This window comes from Nyctereutes procyonoides, unplaced genomic scaffold (assembly GCF_905146905.1).
Source record: "Nyctereutes procyonoides isolate TBG_1078 unplaced genomic scaffold, NYPRO_anot_genome, whole genome shotgun sequence".
Taxonomy (NCBI): domain Eukaryota; kingdom Metazoa; phylum Chordata; class Mammalia; order Carnivora; family Canidae; genus Nyctereutes; species Nyctereutes procyonoides.
Window position 1 is genome coordinate 23,644,637 of NW_026575135.1, and position 15,474 is coordinate 23,660,110.

Consider the following 15,474-nt stretch of genomic DNA (forward strand, 5'->3'; position numbering starts at 1 on the left):
AGATGAAAAACTGCTCACTGGTTCTTAGACCTTAGATTCCTAAGTTTCCTTTATAAAAAAGTATGTTGAGAATTTATCATAAAAGCAGTATGAATAAGATTGTACATGTTCATTTATCCATTAATCTCATTCTGAGAAGTATTTCCTAAGGAAGCAATCTTAAACCGAGGGTGGGGGTAAGGTTTTATTCTGTAGGATGTTTATTGCCCAATTTTATTTTATTTTATTTTATTTATTTATTTTTTATATTTTTCTTTTTTTCTTTTTTTTTAAATTTTTTTGTTTATTTATGATAGTCACACAGAGAGAGAGAGAGAAAGAGAGAGAGAGAGAGAGGCAGAGACACAGGCAGAGGGAGGAGCAGGCTCCATGCACCGGGAGCCCGACGTGGGATTCGATCCCGGGTCTCCAGGATCGCGCCCTCGGCCAAAGGCAGGCGCCAAACCGCTGCGCCACCCGGGGATCCCTATTGCCCAATTTTAAATGTCCAAAGGTAGTTTATCTCAGGACACATCTATCAAAGTAGAGGGATATAAGAGAGAAGACTATGAGCTCTTAGATTCTGAATAAAGTAGGTCTGTCACTTTACCAATTAGTTGAATTACTTGTGTGTGTGTTTTTTTATTTTTTTTATTTTTTTATTTATGATAGTCACACACACAGAGAGAGAGATAGAGAGAGAGAGGCAGAGACACAGGCAGAGGGAGAAGCAGGCTCCATGCACCGGGGGCCCGACGTGGGATTCGATCCTGGGTCTCCAGGATTGCGCCCTGGGCCAAAGGCAGGCGCCAAACCGCTGCGCCACCCAGGGATCCCACTTGTGTGTTTTAACCTCGCAAAAAAAAAAAAAAAAAAAAAAAAAAAACCCAAAAAACATGCTTTGAGAGTTAGAGAAAGTTTCAAGAGTAGTACAAAGGATAGTAGTACAAAGTTTCAAAGGATATTAATTCCTAAATATCCTTTAATCCAGATCTCCCAGATATTAACATTTTTACCATGTTTATATTTTTCTCCTTCCTACAAAGAAGAAACTACATACAGCTTTTCCCTAGAACCTTTAGAGAGTAAGTTGTAGATACAGTAAATACCACATCTGAATACTTCCGTATTTTTTTTCAAGGACATAATTACAGAACAGTTATTAAAAATCAGGAAATTAACTCATGTAATCTACAGACTATTACTATTTTCCCAATTGTCTCAATAATGTCCTTTTTAGCTAATTAAGTCCATTGTCATCCATTGTATCCAGATGTCAGTTCTCCTCAGTCATTTTTCATGTGGAACTTCCTTTCTTCTGTTTCATAACATTGACCTATTTAAAGAATATGGGTCAGTTACTTTGTAGAATATCTACCAATTTTAGCTTGTCTGAAATATTCTTCATGATTATAATGGAATTATGCACTTTTGAAGATTTACTTATTTTAGAGAGATAGCAAGTGCAAATTGGGGGAGGGCCAGAGAGAGAGGGAGAGAATTTCAAAGCAGACTCCTCCACTGAGTGAGGAGCCTGTTACGGGGCTTGATCTCATGACTCTGAGATTACGACCTGAGCCGAGTCTGATACTCAACCACTTGAGCCACCTGGGCACCCCAGGTTATGTAGTTTTGGTAGAAATACCACAGAAGTGATGCATCTTGATGCATCATATCATGATGCTTAGGATATAGGTTTTATTGTATATATACTCGTGATCAATCTTTTTTTGTTTTTAAGATTTTATTTATTTGACAGCACGCAAGCAGGGGGAGATACAAGCAGAGGAAGAGGGAGAAGCAGGCCCCCTGCTGAGCAAAGAGCCTGATGTGGGGCTCAGTCCCAGGACCGTGGGATCATGACCTGAGCTGAAGGCAGATGCTTAACTGACTGAGCCACCCAGGTGTGCCCCTTCTGGTGATCAATTTTGTCATTTTGATTAAAGTGATGTTTCTTTAGTATTATGTGGAGAGATAAAAACTCCAGTGTTTTAAAGTGTGACATAGAGAGGTGCTTGGGTGGCTCAGTTGTTTATATGTCTGCCTTAGGCTCAGATCATGGGATCCCCTGCATTGGGCTCCCTGCTCAGTGGGGAGTCTACTTCTCCCTTTCCCCTCTGCTCGTTGTGCTCTCTCACAAATAAATATTCAAAAGTGTCATGGAGTATGATACTTTTCAGGATGGTTGTAAGTGTTTAGAAAGGACATAGGTTGTATTCAGGAAGTGATAACCTTTACTCATCATATATTCTACATAAGTTACAAAGCTGGAAGATGTCTGCTCCTGATCAACTGAGAAAAGGACCTGAAATTATAGCATGGAACAACTGTTAAAACAAGAAAAAAGACTAGTAGACTATGTTAATAATTTTTATCTTTGGGTGGTGGGCATAAGGATGATTTAAAAAATCATATTTCATTATATTTTTCCAAATTTTATGGGTGGCGGATAGAATGAAAAACATTTGGCTTGCATGGACAAGCTGTCAACGTATTCACTGTGAAAGTAGCTTAGCTCTGGGGTGCCTGGCTGGCTCAATCAGTGGAACGTGCAACTCGATTTCTAGCTTGTGAGTTCAAGCCCTATGTGTGACATGGAGTTTACTTTAAAAATTAGAAACAAAGAAGAGGAGGAAAGTAGCTTAGCCCATTATAAGTCAAATGAATGGAAGAGATTCAGAGGAAGAGAATTAGTAATGCTGCTTTTCTTGGCAAGACTTTTTTTCAACCTGATAGTTGGGTGGTGGATGTCACTAATATCTGTTGTAGGGTAGGGTGCACTAACCTTGTTCAACTTCAAATCATCAGTTGTTTTTGCTTTTTCCCTTTGATTTCACAAGTTTTACAGATTCTTGACACTTGCCAGAGGTCACCTGGCAAGTTTCCTATCCTACTTGAATTTATATTTAGGATCTTTTTAATCGCATATTTAAAGTAATTTTCTGGGCTAGAGTAGTCACAAAGGTAAAAAATATTTTAAGTTCTGATTTAAAATGCTTTGTATTTCATTAATATATGATAGGCTAGTATTGCAGTACTGTTCATACTAAACAGCTGTTAAGCACATCAGATCTGTTTTCAGAAGTTATGTCTAAATGGCCCCGTTAGGATTAATACAGATGATATCACAGAAGAGAAATGCAAAGAATATTTGAGTCATAGTACTTAAGGTGAGAACATTTAAGTCTGAATAAATTAGTAATTGGTATTTACCTAATATGACTTTACATTTTATTTTATTTTCAAAGATTTATTTATTTATCTATCTATCTATCTATCTATCTATCTATCTATTTATTTATTTATTTATTTATTTGAAAGAGAGAGAGAGGCAGAGACACAGGAGGAGGGAGAAAAAGCAGGCTCCATGCACCGGTAGCCCGACGTGGGATTCGATCCCGGGTATCCAGGATCGCGCCCCGGGCTAAAGGCAGGCGCCAAACTGCTGTGCCACCCAGGGATCCCGATTAATAACTATTCTTATAATCTTTAGTGAAAGTTGTCAACTCAAGTGTTTTCTCACTAATATTTTGTAAGATAGTTTAATAGAGTTGGGCCGAATTTTTTTGTGTCTATAACTTGTGTACGTTAAGGAAGCATAGGCAATTCTTAGATACTTTTCAAGTTTCAATATTGCTGCTCTTAGATCTGTTATTGGTGATTGTTTTCCCCCTGCCCTATTACTTTTAATCCCACACCCCTTTTGGAAAGATACTATATCCAGAGTCCCTGGATTAGGTGTGTCGTGCACTGTGACATTGTTGTATGCTCTGTTTTCTGTCTGAAACATCTTGAACCAGGCACATTCTATTTCTTCTTTTTTTCTTTTTTATTAAAGATTTATTTTTTTTATTTTAGAAACAGAGCATGCTTGAGGGTGAGAACGGGGGAGAGGGAGAGAGAGAATCTTAAGATTCCACGCTGAGTGCAGAGCCTGATGTGAGATTCCATCTCATTACCCTGAGATCACAGCTGAGCTAAACCAAGAGTAGGATGCTTAACTGACTGAGCCATCCAGGCACCCACCCCCAGGCACATTCTTCTAATATAAAACAGTGAATGATTGGAGTGTCTACAAGAGGTCTGCAATTAACTTTTTTTCCCAAGTTTATCCTTTTATTTTAGCTCCTGTTTAACATGTTTTGTCCCCCTTCTTTCCCTCCCTATGCCCTTTCTTTTTCCTCTTCCTCCAGTGTTCCTTTCTGGAAGTGTTGAAATTTTTTACTTCTTACATTTTATTATGAAGATGTTCATATACAAACAGTAGTTGAAAAGAGTTGTGTGGCAAGCACCCATATACTCAGGATTAGCTATTTATTTATTTATTTATTTATTTATTTATTTATTTATTTATTTATTTATTTTTATTTATTTATTTATTTATGATAGTCACACACACAGAGAGAGAGAGGCAGAGGGAAAAGCAGGCTCCATGCACCGGGAGCCCGACGCGGGATTCGATCCCTGGTCTCCAGGATCGCGCCCTGGGCCAAAGGCAGGTGCCAAACCACTGCGCCACCCAGGGATCCCAGGATTAGCTTTTTGATATATTTGGTTTATTACATCTGACTAGCTGTCCACTATTCTATCTTATTTTCTTGATATGTTTCAAGGTAAATTAAAGTCATCAGTATATTTTAGTCCTAAGCACTTTAGTATACATACATGTATAACTAGCTTGATATTTTTTAGGTTGCTTTCTCTTTTTTTTATTTTTTTATTTTTTAAAATCATTTATTTATTTATTTATTTATTTATTTATTTATTTATTTATTTATTTATTTATTTATTTATTTATTTATTTATTTATTTATGATAGTCACAGAGAGAGAGAGAGAGAGAGAGAGAGAGGCAGAGACACAGGCAGAGGGAGAAGCAGGCTCCGTGCACCGGGAGCCTGATGTGGGATTCGATCCCGGGTCTCCAGGATCGCGCCCTGGGCCAAAGGCAGGCGCCAAACCGCTGCGCCACCCAGGGATCCCGGTTGCTTTCTCTTTTTTAAGTGAAGTTTACATATAGAGACATTTTAAGTGTATCAGATAATTATTTGTTAAATACATATACCTGTATAACTCAGTCCCCTCTCAAGATACGGAATATCACACTCATCTCAGAAGGTTCTGCCGATTTTATTATGTTTGCTTGTTGCAGACATCCTGCCTTCTTTTAGGGTTCTGGACGTCTTGTGTACTGCTGTTTGCTTTCATTCTGCTTCTTTCATTTCTGTCTTTCTTTGTGCATCTTTTTGCTTCAGACTCTGCCGGTTTCTGATAACTAATATGGACTGTGTTCTCCCAGTTTTCTAGTTCTTGCACATTGTTAAAGTGCTTTTCCTCAGTCTTCAAGTGTAAAACAATAGAAGAAAACATCATCTCTCTTTACATTCCTTCTTCTGGCATCCATACTAGCCTAGACCCTCATTGCAATATTCTTAGACTGGTAAAATAGCTTCCTCCATAGCTGGAAGGCAGTATGATTGATACACAGGGCACTACATACCTGTGATAGTTAGGAGTCCTGTGCCTTTAACACCCAGCATAAAGTGTTAGTAAATGGAGTTGAATTGAATTACTATGTCTAAGATACTTTCTAGCAATAAAATCCAAGCTTTACCTCATGATTTAATTTTTGTAACTGGAATTTTTTTTTATCTTATGGGAAGATAATGCTTCACAGATGAAGAATTTCATAATGGTTGATTGACAGATTATTGTTGACCCTTCCTATGTACAGCTTCAGTGTTTTTCTGAGGTTCACGTGTGTATTGCAAGGGTATGTATTTGGACATTTTCCCAGTTTTATGTATGTAGCCTCCTTCCTTCCTTGCTTAATTGCCTCAGGACTTTCCTTGTCTAATTGCTTCAATTAGACACCCCAGTACAAAAGGCTGGAAAAGACACTTTGTGTTTGGTCTTGATCTTAGGCGGTAAGCTTTGTCTTTCACTATTAAGTATATTGTTAGCTCTGGGTTTTTTGTAGTTGCTGTTAGGTTGAGGAAATTCCCTTCTATTTCTAATTTGTTGAGTCTTTGTTACCATGAAAGGATATTGGATTTTATCAAATGCTTTTTCTCTGTCTTTTGAAATGATCATGTAGGTTTGTTATTTTATTAATATGTATTACATTGTTCAGATGTTAAATAACCTTGAATTCTTGGGATAGATCTTACTTGGTAATAGTATATAATCCTTTTTGTGTGCTGTTGGTTTGCTAGAATTTTGTGGAAGATTTCTCAATGATAGTTGCACACCCCCCCCCCCCGTTTTTGATTTTATTTATTTATTTGAGAGAGAGCACAAGTTGGGGAGAGAGCACAAGCAGTAGGGAGAAGGATAATCAGGCTCCCAGGGAGCCTGACTTGGGACTTGATCACAGGAGACTCTGGGATCATGACCTGAGCCAAAGGTTGGTGCTTAACTGACTGAGCCACCCAGGCGCCCCCAGAGTGATATTTTCCTGTTGTTGTCTTTTCTTGTGAGGTTTTTGATTTTGGTATCAGGATAATACCCCTTGAACTGTGAGTTAGGAAGTGTTCAGTTCTGTTTTTTTGAAACAGCTTGTAAAGAACTGATATTGGTGTTAATTTGGTAGAATTCGCATTTGGTAGAATTTACTAGTGAAGCCATCTGGCTCTGGGCTTTTCTTTGTGGGAACTTTTTATTTAGTTATTTTAAGTAGGCTCCGTACCCAACATGGGGCTTGAAGTCACAACCCTGAGATCAAGAGTCTCATGGGTCTTCTGAGTAAGCCAGCCAGGCGTCCTGTGGGAACTTTTTGATGGCTTATTCAGTTACTTGTTGCTGAGTTTTAATTTTTCTTGACATGGTTTTAGAGTTTGTGTCCTTTTAGGAATTTTTTTTTTAATTTTTATTTATTTATTTATTTACGATAGAGAGAGAGAAAGAGAGGGAGAGACACAGGCAGAGGGAGAAGCAGGCTCCATGCACCGGGAGCCCGATGTGGGACTCGATCCCGGGTCTCCAGGATCGCGCCCTGGGCCAAAGGCAGGCGCCAAACCGCTGTGCCACCCAGGGATCCCCTTTTAGGAATTTTTCTTATTTGTCTAGGTATGCAGTTTGTGGCATACATTTGTTCATGGAATTCTCTTAGAATCCTTTTTATTCCTCTAACATAGGTAGTGATGTCCCCTATTTCATTCCTAATTTTTTTTTTAAAGATACTATTTATTCATGAGAGACCCACACAGAGGCAGAGACAAGAGCAGAGGAAGACCCTGCAGGAAGACCGATGTAGGACTTGATCCCAGGACCCTGAGATCAGGACCTGAGCCAAAGGCAGATGCTCAACTGCTGAGCCACCCAGGCGTCCCTTTGTTCTTAATTTTAATGACTTTAGTTTTCTCTCTTCTTGGTTGATCTAGCTAAAGGTTTGTCAGTTTGTTGACCCCCCCCACTCTCCCTCCCCTGCCATGAGCCAGATTTTTTTTTTTTGATTTTTCAATTTTCCTTTTAAAGATTTCATTTATTTATTCATGAGAGACACAGATTGAGAGAGAAGCAGAGACACAGGCAGAGGGAGAAGCAAGCTCCATGCAAGGAGCCCGATGCGGGACTTGATCCCTGGACTCCAGGATCCCGCCCTGGGCCAAAGGCAGGTGCTAAACCGCTGAGCCACCCGGGGATCCCCAAGATTCTTCAATTTTTGTCTTCTCTTTTTCACTTATTTTTACTGTTACCTCTTTTATTTCCTTCTTTCTTTATTTATTTATTTAAAAGAAAGTTTTTGTTTTTTGTTTTTAGATTTTATTTATTTATTCATGACAGAGAGAGAGAGGGAGAGAGAGAGAGAGAGAGAGAGAGAGAGAGGCAGAGACACAAGGCAGAGGGAAAAGCAGGCTCCACTCAGGGAGCCCAACATGGGACTTGATCCCTGGTCTCCAGGATCACACCCTGGGCTGAAGGCGGCACTAAACCGCTGAGCCACCCGGGCTGCCCCTATTTCCTTCTTTAAAAAGCTATTTTGGGGGCACCTGGGTGGCTCAGTGGTTGAGCATCTGCCTTTGGGTTAGGTCGTTATCCCAGGTTCCTAGGATCAAGTCCTGCATTGGGCTCTCTGCAGAGAGCCTGCTTCTCCCTCTGCCTCTTGCTCTGTGTCTTTCGTGAATAAATAAAATCTTAAAAAAATTTGTTTCTCAAAAATAAAACTATTTTGGAAATAGCACCTCAGTCTGCCTTCACCTCAGGCCATGATCCTGGACTCCTGGGACTGAGCCTAGCCTGGGACTGCTGATTAGCGAGTCTCCTCCATCTCCCCGCACCCCTCCCCCCATCTGTACCCTCTCTCGCTTGCTCTCTCGCTCGCTCTCAAATAAATAAAATCTTAAAAAATAAAAAACTCTATATCCAACACGGGGCTTAGACTCTCAACCTTGAGATCAAGACTCACATGCTCTACCAGCTAGCCAGCGGAGCACCCCTTCTCTAATTACTTCTTTCGTTTTATTTTTCCTTTTCAAGTTTTTTGCTCAAAATATTTCCCCCTTACACCTTGTATTTCTCTTGAAGTGTTAATTGTTAAAAAAAAAAAACAAACTTATTTTTTGTGTTTCTTCTTTGTGTGTAGTCTTCGTTTTTATTTCTGAGTTAGAAAAAGCTAGACATGTCATTTATGTATTAGATTATTTTATGATCAGTGCAGCCCCCCCCCCCCCCAAAGATTTTATTGATCTATTCATGAGAGACAGGCAGAAGGAGAAACAGGCTCTCCTCACAGAGTAAGGAGTCTGATGTGGGTGGGACTCGATTCCAGGACCTGGGATCATGACCTGAGCTGAAGGCAGACGCTTAACTGAGCCTCCCAGGTGCCTGATGCTCAGTGTCTTTTAATTTTGAAACAGAAGATGGCTTTATTCTCTAGGTACTTAGTTTTGGTGTTCATTGTTTATTATCTTGCTCCTTATTCTGTTTTTCTGGGATTTGACCTTTCTTTTCTTTTTTTTTTTTATTTTTTATTATTTATTTATTTTTCTTGACCTTTATTTTTCAATTGCTTACTTTTATGTGCAGTGAGTTTTCTTGGACTTTCAGATGGCAACATAGTTCTGAGTGGCTTTTCTAATTTCAGAGTGTTTCTTTTCTGTGTAATTATGTTGGCTTACTTTCTGAGATTTCCTGGCTCTCTCCTCTATCCCCAGTGTGGACCTTTTTTCTTTTCTTTATCTGTGACTTAATTTTGATTCTATTAGTTTTTCTTAATGGGAGCCCTAACTGATTAGTTTCAAGAGTTGATATAATAGTGTGACACCTGGGTGGCTCAGTTGGTTAAGCAACCCATTCCTGATTTTGGCTCAGGTCATGATCTCAGGGTCCTAGATTGAGATACTGTATCTCTGGCTAGTTTTTCTTCATCTGTTTGTATTTTGAGGTTTGTGAGGGATACCTTCGTATCTATTTTTGTGGTATATTGTTGTCTGTAGAATTTTGTTCTTGCTGTTAAGTTGCAGGAGCAGTTTAGAGAACTCTCCTGTACTTTTTTTTTATAAAGATTTTATTTATCTATTCATTAAAGACAGAGAGAGAGAAAGAGGCAGAGACCTAGGAGAGAGAGAAGCAGGCTCCATGCAGGGAACCCAATGTGGGACTCAATCCCAGGACTCCAGGATCACCCCTGGGCCGAAGCAGGCACCCAACCGCTGAGCCACCCAGTCATCCCTCTCATATACTCTTTATGAGACTTTTAACATAGTGCCACTTTTGCTTTTATTTTTTTTCTATATTTTATGTTTATATACATATGTACATTGTATGCATGTATTTAATACATACATTATTTTTAGTTATTCCAGTATTTAGTTGTTCCAATGTCAGTTACTCGGGTAATATCCCCATGTTTCCCCCATTCTAGTATAGAATCATCACATACCTTTTGTTTGACATATCTCTCTATTCTAGAACAGCTGTTAGCCTTTATCTTCCAAAATACAGGCAAATTGAAAAAGATACAAGCCAGTTGTTACATATATTCTTCAGAACTTCTGGGTGGCTCAGTTGGTTAAACATCTAACTCTTGTATTTTGGCTCAGGTCATGATCTCTGGTTTCATGGCATTGAGTCCCATGCTCTGCAGGGAGTCTGCTACTCTCCCTCTGCCCCTCCTCCTGCTAGCATGCTTGTGCATGCACACACATATTTTCTCTCTCTCTGTCTCTCAAATAAATGGATAAATCTAAAATTTCTTCAATTTGAGTTTGATAATTCCTCATGATTAGATTCAGGTTATAGAACTCTGATTGGAATACTACATAGAGTATTTTTGACTATTTCTCAGATTATGGGTGGAGTTATTGAGATCTATCTGCTTTTCATTAAGGATGTTGATATATTTAGTCCAGGTTTTGCCCATTTTTTTTCTTATTTTTAACTGTTTTATCTAGCAACTAAAAAATGATCTTTGTTGAGACACTTTGAGACTATGTGCAAATAATGTGTTCCTCATGCAACTTTCTCCCTTAGAATTAGCATTTATTTATTTTTTAAGATTTTATTTATTCATGAGAGACAGAGAGTTAGGCAGGGACAGAAACCTAGGCAGAGGGAGAAACAGGCTTCATGCAGGAAGCCTGATGTGGGACTTGATCCTGAAACGCTGAGATCATGCCCTGAGACGAAGGCAGACAGGTGCTCAACTGCCGAGCCACCCAGGCATCCTGTAAATTTTTAAAACAAATTTTTATTTATTTTTGTTTTAAAGATTTTATTTATTTATTCATGAGACACACACACACAGAGGCAGAGACACAGGCTGAGGGAGAAGCAGGCTCCATGCAGGGAGCTCAATGTGGGACTCGATCCTGGGTCTCCAGGACCACACCCCGGGCCGAAGGCAGTGCTAAACCACTGGGCCAACTGGGGCTGCCCTCATTCAGTAATTTAAATGGTTTAACTTTGAAAATAGTTATGTTGGGGGATGCCTGGGAGCCTCAGTGGTTGAGCGTCTGCCTTCGGCTCAGGGTGTGATCCTGGGTCTGGGCATCGAGTCTCGCCTCGGGTTCCCTGTGAGGAATCTGCTTCCTCCTCTGCCTACGTCTCTGCCTCTCTCTCTGTCTTTCATGAATAAATAAATAAAATCTTAAAAAAATTTATGTTGGTAGTAAATATTTTAGTTAACGAGGGTAATATTTTTATTTTGGTAAATTTTTAGAGTAATTTTAGATTTATCAGTACGGAAAGATCCTGTAAACCCTTCATTTAGTTTTCCTGTTACCATAATCAAGGTACCTTTTTCAAAGCTAACAAAACAAATTGGTATATTACTCTTATCTCGCTGAACAAGAGTCACTTTTTTATACAATAACTTGCTATTTTTTTATTGCCAAAAATAGTATAAAAGGAAATGGCAAACATTCAGTAATTTGATTTTTTTTTTTTAAGTATTTTGGCTGAAAAGCCATTGGAAGAGAGTTTTTTGTTGGTGTGACTAATTTTAATGTTTATAAGTTTCCATTTTCTTAAAATTTTTAAAATTGTGGCTAAGAAAAAAGTGACCTTTAAAATAATTTTTATTTGGATAAATACAGCCATTTTTATTCAGAGGTGACCAGGATATCTTTTAAGACTTGACAGCAGAGCTTTTTTGACAGCTAAACTGGTTCTAAGCCTGTGTCCTAGTAATTTCCAGTGCTTTCCTGTTCCAATTTTTTCTAGTGCTTATTACTCCATTTCCCTAAGGGAAGGAACATGTAAATGAGTCATGTGGCCATTTATGACGATTAATAACTTTAGGTCATTTAGCCAAAGGAATGGGACCTTTATGACATTTAATTTGATGTTTGGGGGAAAAAATCATGTTTGTTTGGCTTATGAAAACAGATTGTGTACATTTGAGAGCTCTAATCAGTTTTTCTGATACCATAGTGCTGTAGTTCTTGAGCTTTTCATCTTTTTGCAGCAGATTTTGGCATCTAACTTATATCTTAGGTGCTCAGATCTTTTTGTTAATTGTGTATTTGCTTTTCAGGCAACGGCTGAACAAATGCGTCTCGCTCAAGTGATCTTTGATAAAAATGATTCTGAATTTGAAGCTAAAGTTAAACAGGTAGGTTTTTGGCAGAGGATACTATTTTGGCATCAGAATCTTCCTAGTTATAATGTTATTAATAATGAGCTAGACATTTGTGAAGATGCACATTGATGTAGTAAGTACATATAGCATTTGGCAAGTTCTCAAAAAATTTTATTTATTGTTAGGAACCGAATTGGCTTTTCCAACATGGTAGTAATTCCAAATGTATGTTAGAAGCATATAACATTAAATTTTACAGTTATGTCTTTATTTAGAACTTTAATTAAAGACCTTTTGATTATAAAAATTTCAAAATCTCCTTTCCTGATAAGGCTTCTTTTCCCTTCAAGATTCTAGAAATCCGGCTATATAACCCTTAACTTGATCCAGACCTTGGTAGAGGTCTACAAATAATTATTCCTTGGTATGAGTGTCCCACAGTGAATTTGTTGCTGAGAGTTAGCTGGAGAAGGAAAGAAACCTTGCTTCTTTTCACTGCCACAGTAAAGAATTAACAGAACGAAAGCAAAACTTTATTAAAGTGTACCCCCCCATGGAAGGAGTGGGCTAATCAAGAGAGACAATGGCCCTGGAAACTTGGTGCTGTTGTCTTATATCAGTTTTCTTTTGGGCAGGTCTTAGTGTTGGAACATTTGAGTGAAAGGCCTGGATTATAATAATTAGCCAACTACTATATCCTTTCCCAAGATGTATTCAAAAAGCCTTCATGGAGTAGGAAACTGCAACATTATTTCTATTTTAGAGACATAGGTCACATAAGGACAAGCTACTGCTTTCTGCACTAGTGGAACAAGTACAACAAACTTAGCCTTTAGTCCTGCTGAGGATATTATAACCACAAACCCAGTACTAGATGGGTAGAATGGGATGCTTCCAGGCTGTCCTCAGTTGCGCCTCTCCATCATGATGTCTAAGGTCTGTCCTCCTTTTGCTCATGCCTAGCTTCCTGCCTAACTCTTTAGCCCTTTTCTCTTTAAACTCTTTGTTTATACTTATAGTTGCTGTCATTAGACTATGGTAATATTTTTAGAAGGCCACAAAAACGGCTTATTAAAAGTTATAGAACTTATTCTCTAGAATGAGATTTATGTGTAGTTTGAGACCTACTTCTATATATCATATTGTCTTTTATCTGAATAGCATAGCAGATACACAAAAAAGAGCACTGGTCCAGGAGTTCAGAGTTTTAAGGTTAAACTTTAGTTCGATCCCTTACTAATTCAGTCACTGGGGGGTAATTTGATATTTAATGTGCACCTTATCACTTGAATATTACAGGTATTGGGTTAATACTGACACTGACAAAAACTGACACTAGGCAATATCCAAAGATCAAGCTGTGGAAAGCTGTAGGTGTGTAGAACTTTCACTGTGCTATGCAGGGAGGAAAGCAGAGAGAGAGAGTGGTATAGTGCGAAGAGCTCTATTTATGAGATCAGGATACCTGGATTCCACATAGGTCTTGCTGGTAATTAGTTTTTGGCCACAGAGAAGTCACTTTAGATGTTGGGGTCAAACTATTTTGAACAGTTGATACATACTAAAATAGTTAAATGTGTATAAAACACAGCAGATACTTATATCGTATGTTTATTCCATCGTAATTGAGAAGCCTGTATTGTACCTAACCTGTGATTGTACTTGTGATGAGAATGTTAAGTGGCTCAATCTCCCCCCCCCCCTTTAAAAATTTTTTTTTTTTAAGATTTTATTTATTCATGAGAGACACACACAGAGAGAGGCAGAGACACAGGCAGAGGGAAAAGCAGGCTCCATGCACCGGGAGCCCAACTTGGGATTCGATCCCAGGTCTCCAGGATCGAGCCCTGGGCCAAAGGCAGGCGCCAAACCACTGCGCCTCCCAGGGATCCCTAAAAATTTTATTTATTTACTCATGACAGAGAGAGAGAGGCAGAGACAGAGACACAGGCAGAGGGAGAAGCAGACTCCATGCAGGGAGCCTGATGTGGGACTCGATCCCAGGTCTCCAGGATCACACCTCAGGCCGAAGTTGATGTTACACTGCTGGGCTACCGGGGCTGCCCTTAACCTCCCTTGTTAAAGAGAATGTGTACCATGGGGATTTCTTTGATTACTTCAAACATAGCACCCTGTTGAAGCTGCTTGCGGAAGTACCATGTCTAGGAGTGAGTTGTGATAGCTGGCTGTAGAATTCAATTGTGAGGCTTTTGAGTGTTGTCACTTATTAAGTGTGTGGACTGTTCTAATCCAATCAGTAGTACACCACATAGGAAATATTTTCTCTGTACAAAACAGTTCAACTGGATGTTTTGTTAATAGTGGCCATATACACTTGGTCTTTGGGAAACATATAGCCCACTTACTATTTGAATAGTTCAGAATTTTGGAAATCCTAGGTCATTGAACTAAGCTGGAGTAGTCAGAGCTGATCCTTATTCTGAGAATGTTGGTATATTTGTATGTGTATATTGCTCATTAATAATCTGATACTTGGTCATGTTGGAGGATAATTTATTTGTATGATTAAAAGACAAGTGATAGCCACAAAAAGCAGGGAAACGTGTTCTTGCATTATAAGCTCAGAGTCTGGAAGGAGGCCATGTTCATGTGGAAGTATTGTATAATTTCTGTTTTACAATAGAAGAATCTTAAAATTGGTATCCTGTACCATTTTGGGTTCCCCTTAACTATTTTCTTAAAATTTCAATAGCTTATGGAAGTGACGGGGAAAAATCAGGATGAATGCATCGTGGCCCTACATGACTGTAATGGAGATGTAAACAAAGCTATCAATATATTGCTGGAAGGGAATTCAGACACGGTAAGTATTACTAATTGATTGGCAGTGCTGACATTTGTCTCCAGTTCCATATTGCATTTTGAACTTCACCGTTTTTGAGGGTGGTGGTGGAGGGAATTATGGGTTCCATTCCATGTTTGTTTTAAGACCCAAAAGAATACTAACCTGAAATGACTGTTTTTGTTATATATGGTTTCTTCATGAAGTTGTAGAATCTGAAGACTCCAAAGAGAACTTGGTCATCTACTCCAGCCTTACACAGTTTCCAAATTCTCTGGGCCTGTGGACATTTTCACCACCTGAAAAACTTCTCTGGCTTCACTGCTCATGTTTCTTCATCTCAATCGTCACCTCTTACTACTCCTTAAATCTCTAGACTAACAGAAAACCAGGATTTGCTGGTATATCTATTTGCTTATGTGTGAATATTCTACAGACATATTTTCATGACCATTTGACAGATAAGAAAAAGATTTTTTTTCCTTTTTTTTTTTTTTTTAAAGCCTAGTGAAGTTTGAGGAATGTGTAGGCACACTAAAGCTCATCCCTTTTATTAGGAAGGATACAACTAAAGCCACACTAGGCAGTTGTCCCCCTTAATCTCTTGATTTTTCCATGGAGATTGCACAGCGTTTCTTTAAGATTTTATTTATTTAATTAATTTTTTAAAA

General features: G+C 38.7%; 1 protein-coding gene across 1 annotated transcript in view; it reads left to right on the forward strand.

Annotated features, from left to right (window-relative positions):
* UBAP2 (ubiquitin associated protein 2) overlaps window positions 1-15,474 on the forward strand; it is a 122,996-nt gene that overhangs the window by 38,462 nt on the left and 69,060 nt on the right. The window contains 2 exon segments of the mRNA XM_055302448.1: window positions 11,956-12,033; window positions 14,714-14,824. Of these exon segments, the coding sequence (XP_055158423.1) occupies window positions 11,956-12,033; window positions 14,714-14,824 (189 nt within the window).